The following is a 16,466-nucleotide window of genomic DNA, read 5'->3' on the forward strand; positions in this document are numbered from 1 at the left end:
TATCTATCTACCTGTCTATCTATATCTATCCATAAGAACTCCAAATCCTATCTATCTATCTGTCTATCTATAGAGAAACTAAATATTTCTATCTATCTATCTTTAAATCTATCATAAAAACGAATATGTATAAGAATAAATAACGCGCACAGACTTCTGGGCGTCCCTGTGTGAGCACGTGATAAATAAGTATTAGTAGGTCATCAGAAACACATTACAGGGCCAGCAGCAGCAGCAGGGATGAGACCACCTTTGAGTTCCGGCAGGAGACGTTTGCTGGCGCTCGCCACCTGTCCCACGGCCGACCACGACAGTCCTCGCGCTACCGCCAGCTCATCCACGATCTCGCTACACAAACTCCTGATGTAAACACCGGCGTTCACCGTCCCACGGCGAACTCCGTCCAGTCGAAAGCAGCCGCTCCAGCCGCTCGATGCCCTCGTCTCTCTGAAACGGCACACACATCACGGGAGCGTCGAGACAACATGCAAACCTCGGAAGCGTCCTTCTACGGCTGATGATGCGTCTGTGTCGCGTCTGCCGCGCGCTTGCGCGCTATCAACAAGTGCGCGCGCAGGTGAGGCCATAGCTTCGCCTACAGCGTCTAATCGGTGTTTGTTTGTGTGAGGACGCGGTGAATTTAGCGGCAAATCGCGGAGGTTTACCTTCATCACCTCGAGATCTCCTGTAATGTGCGCGCGGAGGCCATCGTGAGACCGACTGTTGTGTTTGTTGCCAGGGAAACCAAAACGTATGTTGCATGTTCTGTTTTGCCCACGTCTGCTATAAACTTTATGCACAAATGATGTATAATACATGGTTTCTGAAATGCCGCACTAGTTCTTTATAAATATTAATGCTTTAAGGATTGATTTGTTTTTAATTGTGTGTTTTCGCCAAAACTGCACTTTTGACTCAACATTTGTCCATGTCATAACAACATCATGATATTAACGTTAATATAATTATGTATTGTTATTATTATTATTATTATTATATACATGTTATTATAATTAGTACATTGGAATATTTACAAACATGTATACTTTTACACACCTACACACACACATATATATATATATATATATATATATATATATATATATATATGTGTGTGTGTGTGTGCAAATCTAATGTATAATGTATATATATATATGTGTATGTGTATATATATATGTATATATATATATATATATATATATATATATATATATATATATATATATATACACACACACACCTACACACACATATACATATATATATATATATATATATATATATATATATGTATGTGTGTGTGTGTGTGTGCTAGATTTTATATCCCAATATATATACTATTATTTAATATTTAAGGATGCTATTATTTCTTATTATTTTTATATTATATATTATATGTTACGATATTAACGTTAATATTGTCTTATACATATTATTCAAATTATTAATAGCCTATTATACATGCAATATATACATATATTAGGTCAAATATTTATAATTTCACATTTCATTAATACATGTGTATATTTTACTTAAATTAAATGTACATTTTAAATCCCTATATATATATGGTAAATGTTACATCTTAAAATTGCATAATATTTAAGAGATATTATGGTGCTTAATATTAATATTTAATTTTCTCTCTCTGTATAAATGTAGTATAAAATCCTAAATTATTAATGAATGAATTTCTGCCTGTGTTGTCATGCCTAAATGAAGCCCAACAGGTTGTTTTGGAGATTTAAGAGTTAATTCGGTCTGGCGCAGATGGTCATACAGCGTAATCCTCTTTCTCCTCCTCCTCCTCCTCCTCCTCCTCCTCTCTGGACGAAGGTCTGCCTGTGATAATTAGCCTAATGGAATGAATGAGTGTGGATAGACAATGTGCAGCTGTGGCGCGTCCGTGGCTCACCGTCGCGGGTGGAAAGTGACATTCCTCTCTCAGGAGGCGCGCGCTGCTTCGTCCGGGCGAGGAGCGCTGCTCTTGTGTGAGAGGACCTGTTGGATTCTCTGAGTGGATTACTTCAGAAATACTGTCAAGGTTCGGAGGGTTCGGCAGCCGAGGAGAATGAGTCCGCGCCTGCGGGGTAAGCCGAGGGGGAGAGTTAGGACAGGGCAGGTCGAGGTGGCTTCGTCTGGCTAATAAAAAGTGTTTTTAGTGGAAGCCGTGCGCTGGCGAAGTAAGGGATCAAAGCTAAAATGAAAGTAAAGTGCATTTTTCTTTTGTGAAACAGCAGATAAACTGACGAATCGCTTTGAATGTCCGACTTAGCAGTGGCTACTAACCATTGCTGTCGTCTTATTACGAGCATTTGAAAGCCTTTCTTATGTTTTACAATTCCCCTTTTGAGACTTTCACGCCTCGCTTGAAAAACAGACGCAACATTTTTTCAAGGACTTGGGGTTTTTTTCGAAAGCGACTAATATCTAGCAGCTGTGACTAACACGAGTGCCCTTAAGTATGCGTTAATGATCTTAGTTATTATAGGCATTATGGAAATCATTTTACAGTTTTGAAGTGCTTTGCTAATTCTTTTTTTTTTTATTACTTATGAACTATGGAAGCTTGTTTCCACCTGGGATGATCATAATGATGATGATAAAAATGCAACTTTATCTTTCAATTCAGACTTTGTTCTTAGAAGTTGAGTTTATAATGCAATTTTTATTTAGCATCTCCCCAATTCACGATTTTCTATCTAACGATTCTTTTGTTTGTATCTTGCAGTTCGGACTTTTTTTCTTAAAGTTTTGGCTTTATCTCGCTGTTCACTTTTATTTAAATTCTTTTTTCTCACAATCACGAGCATGCCCAATTTTATGTGCCAAAATGCAGAAATGTGTTCGTGAAATAAATGCGTCACAATTCATAATTTATCTTGCAATTCAAGCTTTTTCATAGAATTTGCTTTTAAATCTCACAAATTCTGAGTTTAGTTTGTCACTATTGTATTACACTTGCAAATTTATATTTCACAATTCTATTAATTATTTTATTAATTCTATCATTTTTATCAAATCTGACTTTATATTATGCGATTATGACTTTAACTCACTTTTTTTTTTACCTTAAACTTTTGTATCTCATGATATTGAGCTGAATTCAGAATTCAGACTTTTTCTTAAAATTTTGACTTTATCTCTGCAATACACTTTTATTTAAATTCTTTTTTTTCAGAATCACGCAGCTGTCCAATTTCATATGCCAAAATGCAAAAATGCATTCGTGAAATAGCATCACAATTCATAATTTATCTTGCAATTCAAACTTTTTCATAGAATTTCAGTTTAGGCTATGTCTCAATTCAGTCTATTTTATTACACTTGCAAATTTATATTTCACAATTCTATTAATTATTTTATTAATTCTATCATTTTTATAAAATCTGTGATTCTATATTATGCGATTATGACTTTAACTCACTTTTTTTTTTTTCACCTTAAACTTTGTATCTCATGATAATGAGCTGACACCTCAGTATTAGACTTTTTATCTCACAATTTTTAGTTTTCATGAAACCATTAAACGTCTAGCAATTCAGACTTTTTTCTTAAAATTTTGACTTTATCTCGCATAACACTTTTATTTAAATTCTTTTTTTTGCTCACAATCACAAGCCGTTCCAATTTATATTTCACAATTCTATTAATTATTTTATTAATTCTATCATTTTTATAAAATCTGTGACTCTATATTACGCGGTTATGACTTTAACTCACTTTTTTATTTAACTTAAACTTTGTATCTCATGATAATGAGCTGATACCTCAGTATTCGGGCTTTTTCTCCGAATTTGACTTTTTATCTCGCAATTTTAGACCATTTAACGTCTAGCAATTCAGACTTTTTTCTTAGAATTGAATTTCCGCAATTGCGTCTCAAAACCTTGAGTTGGCTCGCAGTCCTTTGATTAAAAAGTCAAAGCCACAAGGTGGTAGCTGCGAGAGGAAAAAGTCGCGGTTAGCTTATTTTATTTCATACTGAACTGATGTGTATTTGTGTTTCAGAGCCTGTCTCCTACCTCTTCTCACGCGCATCCCGCGAGTCTCGAACAATCTTCCCTCGCTCTCTCTGTGATCTGACAGCGTTGCGCTGCAGGTTTCTCCCAGCGGGCTGCCGAGTTCTCGGTTACTAATTGCGAAAATCACGCTCGGCGCTTTCGACTGTTAATTCGGGCCTTTAGAGATTCGTAATTAGTGTCAAATACATGTACACCTCTCAGAGGCGTTTAGTAATTAATTAGCTCTAATTCGGCGTGGTTTGCGCTTGGCGTGCCGTTAAAAGAATTAAACACGGAACCTACAGACATCCGTATTAATGTTCCTTCAGCTACAGTTGTGGTTAATAACGGGTCAGTTAAGAGCACAGAGGATGTGCTGTCTTTTCCTGAGATTACCGTAAGCCTGTGCTTTGGCAGCGCTAGAGCAAGCCACAGTCAGCGTTGTTTCGATGCTATTTGTATTTTTTTAGAATGCAAATAAATAGAAAATGCACGAAATGCTTAAATGAAAACGTAAGGTCACTGCATGGCGCTGAAGGATTCCGGGTTCGCTGAAGGCCCTATTCGTGTTCGCTTTCATCTCAAGGTGCCCTTAGAAACTGCATATAAATCAATACGAATGAAGCACCGGGCAGATATCACAGAGAGAGTGATACTATGCTTTCAGTATAGAAGGTTCACAGTATTTTTTCTTTCTCTATTAAATCAATTTTCCATGAATAGCGCAAGTCTTCTAATGCCGTAATTACAGATACTAACGCTATATTTAAATCATGGCATGTCATATCTGAGTGAATTTCAAAGGCGTGCCGTGAAACATATCAGAATTATATTTCACTCACAAAAATAGTGGAGGTAGTAATATTTATTAAAACGTGAAAACATAATTTATGTAATATATGCATTTTATTTACTTATTAAATGAATAAATTGTTTTATAATAATTATTAAATTTCTTAATTGTTTTATAAATATATGATATTTTGCGATCTGGACATGTTTTCAAGGTCACGTCTCATTTATTTGCACGGTGCTTTTCACACTACATATTTACAAAGCATGGCGATGATGATGATGTTTAAAATATCTACATGCGATATAGTCCCATATAGCAATGATATAAACAATCAAGCAGTTTGGATTGGCTATGCAAGTGTTTATATATTGCTTTACATGTACGTAGGTGAATAAAGTTATGTAAAGATAATATGTCCGGCTTTAAATAAAGAGCTGCGTGACAATATAGTTATATAGGCGATATAGATTTGCTATATAGTATTTGTACATTGCTTTACATGAGTATACTGTGTGGGGAAAAAATAAAGGATATGGTGTATATACTATATTGGGATTATTAGAGAACTGGAGTGAATTTGACAGCAAGTGCATTTTCAGTCTGTGTGTTTGGTGCTTGATCGTTGTTTCAATGACATGTTTGTAGAATATACTCAAAGCGGCCTGTCATCAGGGGTCAGAAAGCAGACGTCTCCTAGCTCTGCGCAGCTCTGTTTATGCAATCCTGGTGTCGCTGTCATGTGTCTAACGCTTCCTAGAGTTCAGTAAAATCTCAAGATGATTAAAGAAGCTTTTTCGTTCTATCCTTAGCCACCAAAGGCCCTGATTAGTGGCCAGACTGTTTGTGGGAGGCTTGTGAACTTGTGTCCCTGCACCATTCGTGCGCTTGGATGCTGCCTGGAACAGTGCTCTGTACAGTCAGATATTTTTCTTCTTTTTCACATTTTGTGCTTTTTAGCATCAGATATAATAATGTATTCTGTAAACGTAAGTATGTTGTTTATTCATATATTAGCTGAGATAGTGCCGTAATAAAGCTATTGTGTTTTGTTTTATTGTTTTTTTTTTTTTTTATAAAGCTTGCTGCAGTATATCCTAGATTTTGTCGTAAAATATGCCATTTTTATTTAAATGTTATACAAACAGAATTAGGATATGTCAAGATATGCTATGTAATTTTATTCAGTTTGGACTGTCATGAAATTATTATTTTTATAACTACTTTTTCATAAGAAATCTGATTCTAAGAAAAACAACTATAGACTTAAATACACATACATTAATTTTTTTGCTAATTTTGCTCGGAGATCATGCTCTTGAACCTCTTTAAATGCTTATTAAGGACTAAGAACTAAATGCTATTTAAACTAGTCTGTAATTGTTTTCCAAGAACATGAGATTAATCTCTGGACTGGTGCCTAGTTTCGTTTGTCAACACACATTTAAATGTTGTGTTATATAGTATAATACAAGTACTCTGAAAAGTTAGTAAGATTGTAGTTTTCATCACAATATCTGTTTTCTGTAGTACACTACAGTTAACCTCTGGTTAAATCTATTTAAATAATCAAAAGTGATATTTTAGCAACTATATCTGTCTTAGCTTGAGTTACCTGACATGTTTAAGGCAATGTCTAATCTTGGTGTTCTGTTCCTGGGAGAAACATTTTTTTTCAGGGTTGTTTGTTCATAACACAAGGCTTTGAGATCTCAGTTATGTTTCGTTCATTCACATTGTCAGAATTACCAGAAATAAATACAGAAAAACTGAAACACAAATAAATATATATGTTTTCAACTACAGTATTCTGATTACAATAGACTGTGGTTTCTCGACAGATCTGAGAGCAATTCAACTCATTACTAGAGTTTCCATATAACCTAATTTCCTTGTAAATGCGTATTTTATGAAGATTGTTCCTGAACTCGGTTTTGAGTGTGAGTTTCAATGGTGTTCACGTCTCCAAACTTTCTTCCGCAGCTTGAATTGACGTGGAGGAGAGATGCAGAAGACGACCCAAGGTTCCTTCGATGCCAGTACCCACTTTCAGAATGATCTTCATCAGTTTCCTCATCCTTCAGCGTCGTCCTTTGGCTCCAGCGTGACTGCGGCCAGCCCAGCCAAGAGAATTACCTTCTACAAGAGTGGCGACGCACAGTTCAAAGGCGTCAAGATGGCCATCCATAAGAGAAGCTTCAGATGCTTTGATGCCTTGTTGGATGACCTTTCCCAAAAGGTTCCTCTGCCTTTTGGTGTGCGTACCATCACGACCCCCAGGGGTACCCACAGCATTAAACATTTAGAGCAGTTAGAGGACGGAGGCTGTTACCTGTGCTCTGACCGCCGCTATGTTAAGCCAATCAACATGGAAGCTGCAGGGAAGAGGCCGGCGGTCTGGCACCATCACAGTCACCCGCAAAACCCTCGGCGCAAACCCTCCCGACCCAGAGGCGCCCCACGGGACATCAGCACCACCATCGGCACCCCAAAGGATTGTCCTGGTAAAAACAACGACCCTACCGTAAGGCGATCCATCATTCTGAGCAGACGAACTGCTCGGAGTCTTCGCGTCTTCATGGACGAGATTTCCGAACTCATGCAGTGTCATGTCAAGAAACTCTACACTCTGGAGGGACGTAAGGTCAGGGAGGATTTCATTTCTTCAACCATTCTTTAATTAGCTGGGTCAAGTATTTCAGGTGGAAGGTGTCAGGTCAGGACAGAGCTGAAGGCCCTGGCAAAAAAGTTGTGCTAGTTACTAATCTAATAGGTATCTTAAAGAGATGGTTCACCTCCCAAAATAAAACCTTAATTCGCCCTCACGTTGTTGCCAGTAGGATTTTGCTTCTGTAAAACACAAAAGTAGAAATTAAAGTACAGTAAAAATAATCTGTTTGACGTGTAAAATTTGTTATAACAAGGCACTTATTTACTCTATATATATACTTGCCCTCCACCAGTGCTCAAAAATCTTCATGCATCTACATTTTCAGGATTTGTGAACAAAAACGCCAGTTGCCAATTAGTATCTCATAACCAAATGTTGGAATCTGTGCATCACTATTGGGCAAGATTTTTGGTAAATAACATTTTTATAAAATAGGATGTGTATATGTGATAGCATGCTGTGTTTTCTTAGTATGGAAATGATCATTCTACTGAATATCACATTTTGTAGTGCATGTAAGTGATTTGAAGAAATATCACAAGGATGAGTACATAATGCCCGATGCCTCTCTTTACTGGTTGATCTACTGCTTTAAATACTATGTACAATCTGAATTTTGTGTTTAATTAGTTGATTTACATATTTAAGGTTAATACAGAATCACTGAACCATTTTATCAATCCTCTCAGTGATGAAAGGTGGCCCAATTTACCTGAATTCACTCTACATAAATTAATATGCTGATAACAGCAAGCCATTATGTTTGCGTTTTGATGATTCAGTGCTAAAATTGATCTCTTAGTGCAACCCTGTTGAGTGTTTTTAACTGTTGTGAGTTGTGAGGTTATATTATAATCAGGATGTTGTTAAAAGGTTTGTTGTTAAACGTTTTATCTCGGAGTGGATTTGACATGTTATATGACTTTTGTGTTATGTTTGTTCACTGTTCTCCGTGAATTGACAATATTCAGAGTCTGATGCAGTGTCCTAGTGTGCTGGTCTGTGTGGGTCGAGAGCCCTTCAGGCCGCTGCTCATGAAAGCTTAAAGAAGCTCTCAGATGAAAAGCTTCCAGGAATGGGCACAAGGTCTCACTCCAGCATCTGCAGTGAAGGGCATGAAAGCAAAAAGAATGGTAAACATTTCTTTATTGTGTACAGACCCAGTTAACTACTGTTTACATTCATTTGTTTGAGGTGGGTCATTATAGTGATTAACTAACCATCTACCCATCCCACATGTGTCTCTAATAATAGACTGAAGATGAAACAACAATTTACCACCAACTCACATACAGTCAATGTATTGTAGGGGTTGGTGAATCAAAAGCTCTTTAAAATTTGCTATTTGCATGTTGAAAACGATCCTTGGTGAAATTATATATTTATTTTTATGGGTTTTTTTAACAGTTAACTTTGGCCTGGAGACAAAGAAAAGCATTATCCATCCACGATCAGACTCCAGTAACAGATCTACAAGATTCTCTCTTTCTTCAGAAAAGTCATATCAAAATGGATTATGCATGACACCGGACAGTCGGTTGTGTCAGTAACTGTCCTTATGTTAAAGAGGTTGTAGTGAACGATGACATTGAGAAAAGAGTGCTTGTAAACAAAGACGGCAGCCTTTGGTGGAGATGAGAAGGTCCGCTTCGGCTGTTCAACGAGAGACTCTTCAGTGGTCCACTGAGATCAAGAAGTCATCAGTGAAAGTGAACGACTCTGGCTCTGTGAAAGATGCAGACTATATTCAAGCTAAAGCTGAAGGGTTTTCAGACCCAGACTCCATATCTGCATCAGAGACTGATGAAGCCTTTGCAACAAAGCTGCATCAGAAGCATATAGAGAAGCGCTTTGTCAAAACTGTTGCAATCACTGCCAAGAGTACGACATCTGGAAAACCCAATGCACAAAGAATCGGGGACCTGTAAATCACCTAGTTCCAGTGCATCGTCTCACAAAGTTGTACACAAAAAGTCATCAGTGGACAGTACACACACGATTTCTCGCTCAGCGGTGAGTACACTGAGCATGTAGTGGAAAAGGCCTCGTGCTTTCAGCAAACAATGGAGGAAGGAGACACTAGAGTAGAATACTGTGCAATAAGTCGTTGCTGCAATCGAAGTGAGGTATCATCTTGGGCGTCATGTCAAAGAGCAAGAGATCTTGTGAGGACGACTGTGAGAGTCATGCTAAAACTAAATATTCTCATATGGAACCTAAAATCACTCCTACTCCACATTGTAGAGGTCATTAAGGTCATGGAAGAGCGGCCAGTGTCTGCAGTCAGCAACTCCTCCAATGTGCTCGAGTCTTTGAAGGAAGACCAGGATGATGATTATGATGACCTGCCTCCAAGTGTCTCAAGAGCCTCACACTGGTCTCAAAGTGACCATCTTGAGAGTGACTCTCAACCCAAATGCTTTCATTGTTGTGGATACCAGTCTTCACCAACATCTTATTTGTCCCCTAGAGACCTCCAAGTAAAGAATCAAGCAGTGCTGTTCACTCACTTAAGCTCAAGAAGTATAAAACCACTTTTGCAGCTCCAGCAGAGCCAGATGGGATGAGTACGACATCTCCAATGTCAAAGGTGTCCTCCAGATCACATCCTTGTCACTGTGAGCCTTAACCCCAAGTTCAGTTGTATCTGGTGGGGGCAAAGGCCTGAGGAGGAGCTTGTAGTACAAATTCCAGACATAGCCAAGAATCTTATATATCTAGAGGTCAAGCAAACACTCCCAGGATCCAAAGCATCCAATGCTCTGGAGATATGTGATGAAGATGCTGCAAACAGATCTTTAAGTGCCACTTCAGGCGTGTCAAAACGATCTGGGAAGTCTGGTGTATGTTCATGCTGTGGTGAGCATAAAAGATTTAATGGGAATCCAGAGGGAGTGAAGCAGGAAAAGCTGATTCCATAGTGTCGAAGTCAAACAAAGCTGATGCATCCTCTAGAAATGCTCATGAAAACTGTGAACCAATTAATAATAATAATGCAGAAGGGGAAGCCACTCTGGAACGCTCTGAGTCTGCACTGTCAAAAAATTCAAATGCCTCTTCTATTTCAAAAATCTCCAAAAAAACAGACTGCTCTGCACATGAAATGTGTTCTGTTGGGAAATCATCAAAATCTAAACATAATGAAGCAGAAAGTGTTAAAGAAAGAACCAAAAGTGCCACACCTGCAAGGTCAGTCGGATCAGACTGCATTGTTTCAGAGAGAGAGCCCACACCAGCCTTGGAAATGAATAAAGCTGAAGAAAAAAGCCAAAAAAGAGCTGTCAGCCCAGTGTCAGCCCATTCACATTTATCAGCTGCATCGAGGACATCCCACAAATCAAAGTCTCAACATTCAGAGAATGCTAAAACGCCTAGATCTTGTAGTCCAAATAATTTAGAGGAAGTGCCATCAAACATATTTAATTCTCAGGGTGATATATCAGAAAGTGCTGCTACTCAGAGTCATAGTGCAACAGATAATCATTGTGGACAAGATACAGAGTTTCCTAAAGAAGTGAGATCAGCCAGTGCCATGTCTAATAAATCAAACCGATCTTCTGAACATCTGTCACATGCATCGGAGCAAACAACTAGGTCTGTCAAATCTTGTTGCGCTTTACAAGAAGAGGCCACTCAAAATGCCAGCAGTCCTGATGTTCAGCATGAGCCAGAAACTGAGGTAAGCACTGAAGGAGACTGTGCAGTCCACTGTCCAACTACTCCAAAATATCTGTGAAGTCCCATACATCCTCAAAGAACTCGCATGCATGGTCTAAATCTAAGGAAAGGGTTCCCAGTGCAATTTCTGTTAAATCAAACTTGTCTAAAGGATCTTGTAGGTCCATAAAATCAAATCACAATGTTCCAGAAACCACAGTTACCTCAGAACCAATTGATACAACACCTAATGGATGTGCAACACCAGAAAGTGAGTCAAATAGAGCCACTAGTGCAATGTCTCAAAAGTCTAATGCCTGCTCTGAAGGATCTGTCAAATCCACTGCAAAGAGCATTGTATCTCAGGAAGTGGAGAATGGCAAAGACTTGACACAGAATGCCTTAACTGTGACCTCTCCATCTCCTAGGTCAAAGAGGTCCCCATCTCCTAGGTCAAAGAGGTCCCCATCTCCTAGGTCAAAGAGGTCCCCCTCTCCTAGATCAACACACAACACTGAAAGTAAAAAAAACGAAAGCAGAGCTCCAAGTGGGATGTCAGTAAGCTCTAATATATCCTCACAGTCCAAAACATCCAAAAAATGTCATTGTATCAGCTCCTCAAGTGGTAATTTGAAAGAGACAAAGACTGAGATGCTAAAAGAGGATGAAAAAGATGAATCTGAGAGCTTGTCAGGAAAATCAAAGCTCTCATCTAAATCTCTTAAAAATAACATTAAGCCTGCAGGCAACCACTTTGATGAACCTTTAAGTCCCACATCAACAGCATCTGTTTCTCTTGGACTAGAAGAAGAGCACAAGGGTGTTGACTTTGATGAACGATCAACCAGTGGCATGTCAGCCACCACAGAGGAAGCTGGACACAAGCTAGAGACTGTAAATGGAGTGGATGCAGAGGAAAGGCCAAGGACAGAAATGTCTATGAACTCTGTAATTTCAGACAAATCCAAAAGGTCCCATCACAAGAACTGTAAGACTCCTGTTCAAGCTCTTTCTTCTGTCTCAGCTGAAAGCATCATGTCAGCAGAACTCAAGAAAAGCAAGTCAGGAATCCATTTAAATGAAAACAATATCACTTTGTCACTGTCATCTTCACGAAGTAAGTCACCCTCGAGAGTTTCACAGAGAAGTGCTAAAAATACAGCTATGAAGGACAAAGATTGTGAGGCTGTCAACAACACCAACCATGCAGAAATGAATGAAGCATCTTCAAAACATGACCCAAGTGAAAGAACCTCTGGAAAAGCTATGCCAGAAAGCGACTGTTTAAACTCTTCAAAAACATCTGAGTATTCGGTGAAGTCCAACAATGGGCACAGTACTAAAGAGAGTGATAGATCTAAAGGTAAAAGATCTAAATGCTCTTCCCAGTGTTCAGAAATAAATGGGTTAAATATAAAATATAATGGAGACAATGATGGTGCCACAGTTAAGTCATCCACATCGGACAGAAGATTGAAAAAGTATGCATCCAGGTCTATTTCAGCAGGGATGTCTGAAATTTCACAAAACTGTAAAAGTCTATCACAAGAGATGCCAAACAAGAATAAAGCATCATTCAACCATCCTGGTTCCTCAAGTGATAGTGTTTTATCTCGGGCACTTTCAGCAGCAGATCTATTAAAAGAGATTGTAGGCAACGCAAGGCCAGTCAGTAGAGGATCAAAGTCAGTTGCCTCCAGCAAAAATGTTGACAAGGTTGAAAATAAGAGCCAAAAAAGCTGCAGGAGCAAACACAGCAAGGTCAGCATCTCATCGGAGTGCAACAACAAGGAGCTGATGCCGTCATGCTTACCAAATGCTTCCCCTACAGACGTTGTGAATGACTGGCTTATGAACATTCCCATTGATGGCCATGTTTATGAAATGGATGTCGAACTCGCTGAAGATATGACCTTGACTGAAGGTGGTGAAGATACTTCTCAAAGAGACAAAGTTAAGGCACCAGAAAGCATAATAGAGATTGAGAAACCTCATGATGATCAAGCAGGTGAAAATCCTATTCATCAGGAGATGGATGACATTTGTGTTGAGCCAGAGTTGTACGATGAAAGAGCACAACTGGAAGTAAGCTAAACAGATCTCAACCCCACAGCAGTAACGAAACAAGACAGTTTGCAAAAGCAACATCATTCTTCGGTTCAGGTCATGAAGGTTTTACTGGGCCCAAAACTAGATAGATCAAGTAGTTTACCTGAGGTCTCCCCTGTATATGGTAGAAAATTAAGCCAGTCTGCTCAAGGGCTGTTGGACTGCCTTGCGAACTTAAGATTGATTGACTCAGACTCCAAAGTGAAAAGCATCAGAAATATAATGAAGTAATGATGATCCTACAGTCGCTCTGGCTCCAAAAGCCCTCTGAGGATGAGCAGAAAAGCCAGAACATGAAGGAACACCCTCTGCTGAAGATGAATTTAACCCACACTCTTCATCTGGGGTTGATGTTAGCAGTGGCTCCACCGGTTCTGTTAAAGGTAGCATGAATGGCGTATTAGAAAAAGCGGAGTCTGTACAAGACACAAAACCACCAAGTGCCGAACGAGGAGGCTCAATGCAAGATAAAGATGAAAAAGAACCGGTAAAGTCTACAGCTCAGGTATGCGAATGTTTAGATCTATCCAAAGTCCCCTCAGATCCAGTGACTCCAGACATTGCAGAGCGAGTGCAGGCAAGTCCAGTAAATACGCAAGTGGAAGATGGCCAAAGAAAATGGAGTATTGCAAGAAGATGATGTTGAAAGCGGTGATAATAGGAATGAATCGGATCAAACACCACAAACAACCTCTTACAAGAGCTCTGGCAATGAGAGTAATACTATGAAATCTCAAGAAAATACAAGCTCAGGAACTCCACCATCTGTTCCGAGACCTCTTCTTACTAAAAGAGTTTCACAAGACCCAGATCCTGTTTGGGTGCTGAGCTTATTAAAAAAGCTAGAAAAGCAGTTTATGTTACATTACGCAGACGCCATGGCGGAGTTCAAAGTGAGGTGGGATTTGGACGACAATGAGATGCTCGATAAGATGATAAGTGAGTTGAAAGAGGAAGTGCACAAACGGATTCAATCGAGTATTAACCGAGAACTGCAAAAAATTCAAAGTCGGGCTGGCAGGGGTCCGAGACCTCCAGAAAATACTCTATCGAGAGAGTCCACGGTCCAGACTGAGCAGCGACGTAAGCGTCTTCGGGTCATGCGCAATAAGTCCATTTTGTCAAGGAGTGATGAAAATTACACAGCATCAGGAACTGAATACAGCGATCAGCGCAGTGACGATGAATACTGCCCATGTGATGCATGCATGAAAAAGAAAATGGCGTCCAGAGCAGTCCAGCGAGCTCAGGCTTTGAGTTTGGCTCCAGTTATGATGGAATTTGATCTGCGGAAAATTTTACAAATGAAAAAGGATCCAGCCCCACCTACACAACCAAAGACAGAAGAACAGCATGTAGCCGGCTTGACTTGTGCAGTTGAGAAAGAAGAAAACAACTTGGAAGTGGTTCATGAACAAGTAGAGGAAGCCAATGACAATGCTGGAGACCATAAATGTGAGTCTGCAGATCAAGAGCCAGACGGTGTTTTCAATAAAGCAGATGAAGTCAAAAATGCAGAAAACATCCAAGATGTAGACTCTGAGATGAGAGATCCAAATGAAGAGGAAGCAAATGACGAAAAGAGATTCTGGTGAGGAACAGGAGGAAAATGTAGCGTGTGAGGATGTAGAAGAAAAGACAGATGCTGAGGAGAAAGAGGAGGTAGAAATTGTTGAGGATGACACCGAAAAAGATACAGAAGAAAACTGTGAGATGAAAGACAGTCCCAATGGAGATGCAGCAAGTGCAGAAAATAGTGATACGGCTGTGGAGGCGGAAAAAGAGAATGAGATGACAGAAACTGGTGAGGAAATCAAATCAGATGACAGGGAAGCAGAAACCGAGACTGGGAAAGAGAGTACTGAAGACAAGTCTACAGAAGATGGAGGGGAATCCAAGTCAAATAAAGACGATACACCTACTGAATGTGAAAAGTCAGATGAAATTCCAAATGAGTCCACCAGTGAGAAAATACTGATGGAAACCAAGATGGATTTGGTGGATGATGCCAATGACGATGGTACATCAGACACAGGAAAGGAAGAAGAAAACTTAAAGGAGGTCAAAGAAGACACAGGAAATGAATTGGACAAATGTAGCCCTGTTGAGGAAGATACTGAGAAGGAAAACTCTGATGAAGCTGTTGTTGATGAAAGTGAGAGCAACCTAGAGAAACAGGTAACCAGAACGTCAGTGGAGTCCCAACCAGGATCCGTGGAGAGCTGCATGAATCAGACAGCTAAACTGAAAGATCTTCAGAGTTTCATGGAGAGTATTGAAAGTCAAGGAGACAGCTTGGTTGTGATTACTAAACAACCACCATACAAAGAGCCACGTGAAAACAAAAGGACTTGTGCAATGGTTTGTCTGGATGGCAAGTGTCTCCTAAAATAAACAACAGGGCCAGTAAACAAAAGAAAGGACAGTGATCTTATGGTGAACAATGAAGAACTGTAATCATTTGATATTCCCTCATATAAAGCACTTTATTACTAATGTTACCTTAGATGGGACTTGGACATTGATGATGTGAGATGATTAATTGCACTTTAAAGACCTCTAAAGAGCTAAATAGAAACTTTTAAGATATTTCAAAACTGTATATTGTACAATTCTGTATATTTCCATGTAGTCAAGGTATTATTTTGAGTATGATAAAACTTTAATCGACAAATAATTTACTCATGGGTTCATATACTCAGTAAAATACTGTATCACAGTCACACATTTGTGTACATTTTATCGATAAACACTGAATTCTCAGGGTTCTGAATGTTACAAGTATTATAATATACATTCATTGTTTGCCCCAAACTTAACCAGGGTTATTACTGCATTGCTTCTAGTTTATATGCTAAATGGCATACATTTCTAAATATATAATTGCAGATATGATGTAAGAAAGAGGTATTATTCAAATGCTCAATTTAGCAGCAACTTTTTGCCATGACTGTATATTTCAAAATGACATACTTAACTATGTTGTATTTATTTCTGAAGTTGTGCTTGATGCCACATTTCACACAATAGAAGATCACACCGTTTGTGGTATTTAAACCATCCTGGATCTGGGTTTGTTGTATGTTGCTATTGTACTGTAACATTTACAGTAATAAATGTTCTATGACAGAGTCAGTCATTGTTTTCATAACAGGTCAGCACATATTTAGCATTAGAAGATTGTTATTTCAGGTATCTGGCTATAAACGTATAAATGTCAGCGATTACAGTG

The 16,466-nt window shown here is 38.9% G+C and overlaps 1 protein-coding gene across 1 annotated transcript; it reads left to right on the top strand.

The window, feature by feature from the left end:
* Window positions 1–1,993: 1,993 nt before the first annotated feature.
* On the top strand, window positions 1,994–14,829 carry LOC122361968 (oxygen-regulated protein 1-like). Its single transcript, XM_043263206.1, is given in 12 exon segments — window positions 1,994–2,090; window positions 6,781–7,439; window positions 8,423–8,506; window positions 8,509–8,601; window positions 8,876–9,001; window positions 9,036–9,092; window positions 9,095–9,349; window positions 9,713–9,853; window positions 11,454–12,488; window positions 12,753–13,185; window positions 13,592–13,739; window positions 13,834–14,829. Coding segments are annotated over 11 exon segments (4,005 nt in total). The 5' UTR covers window positions 1,994–2,090; window positions 6,781–6,802.
* Window positions 14,830–16,466: the final 1,637 nt, after the last annotated feature.

Source organism: Puntigrus tetrazona, chromosome 17 (assembly GCF_018831695.1).
Source record: "Puntigrus tetrazona isolate hp1 chromosome 17, ASM1883169v1, whole genome shotgun sequence".
NCBI lineage: Eukaryota > Metazoa > Chordata > Actinopteri > Cypriniformes > Cyprinidae > Puntigrus > Puntigrus tetrazona.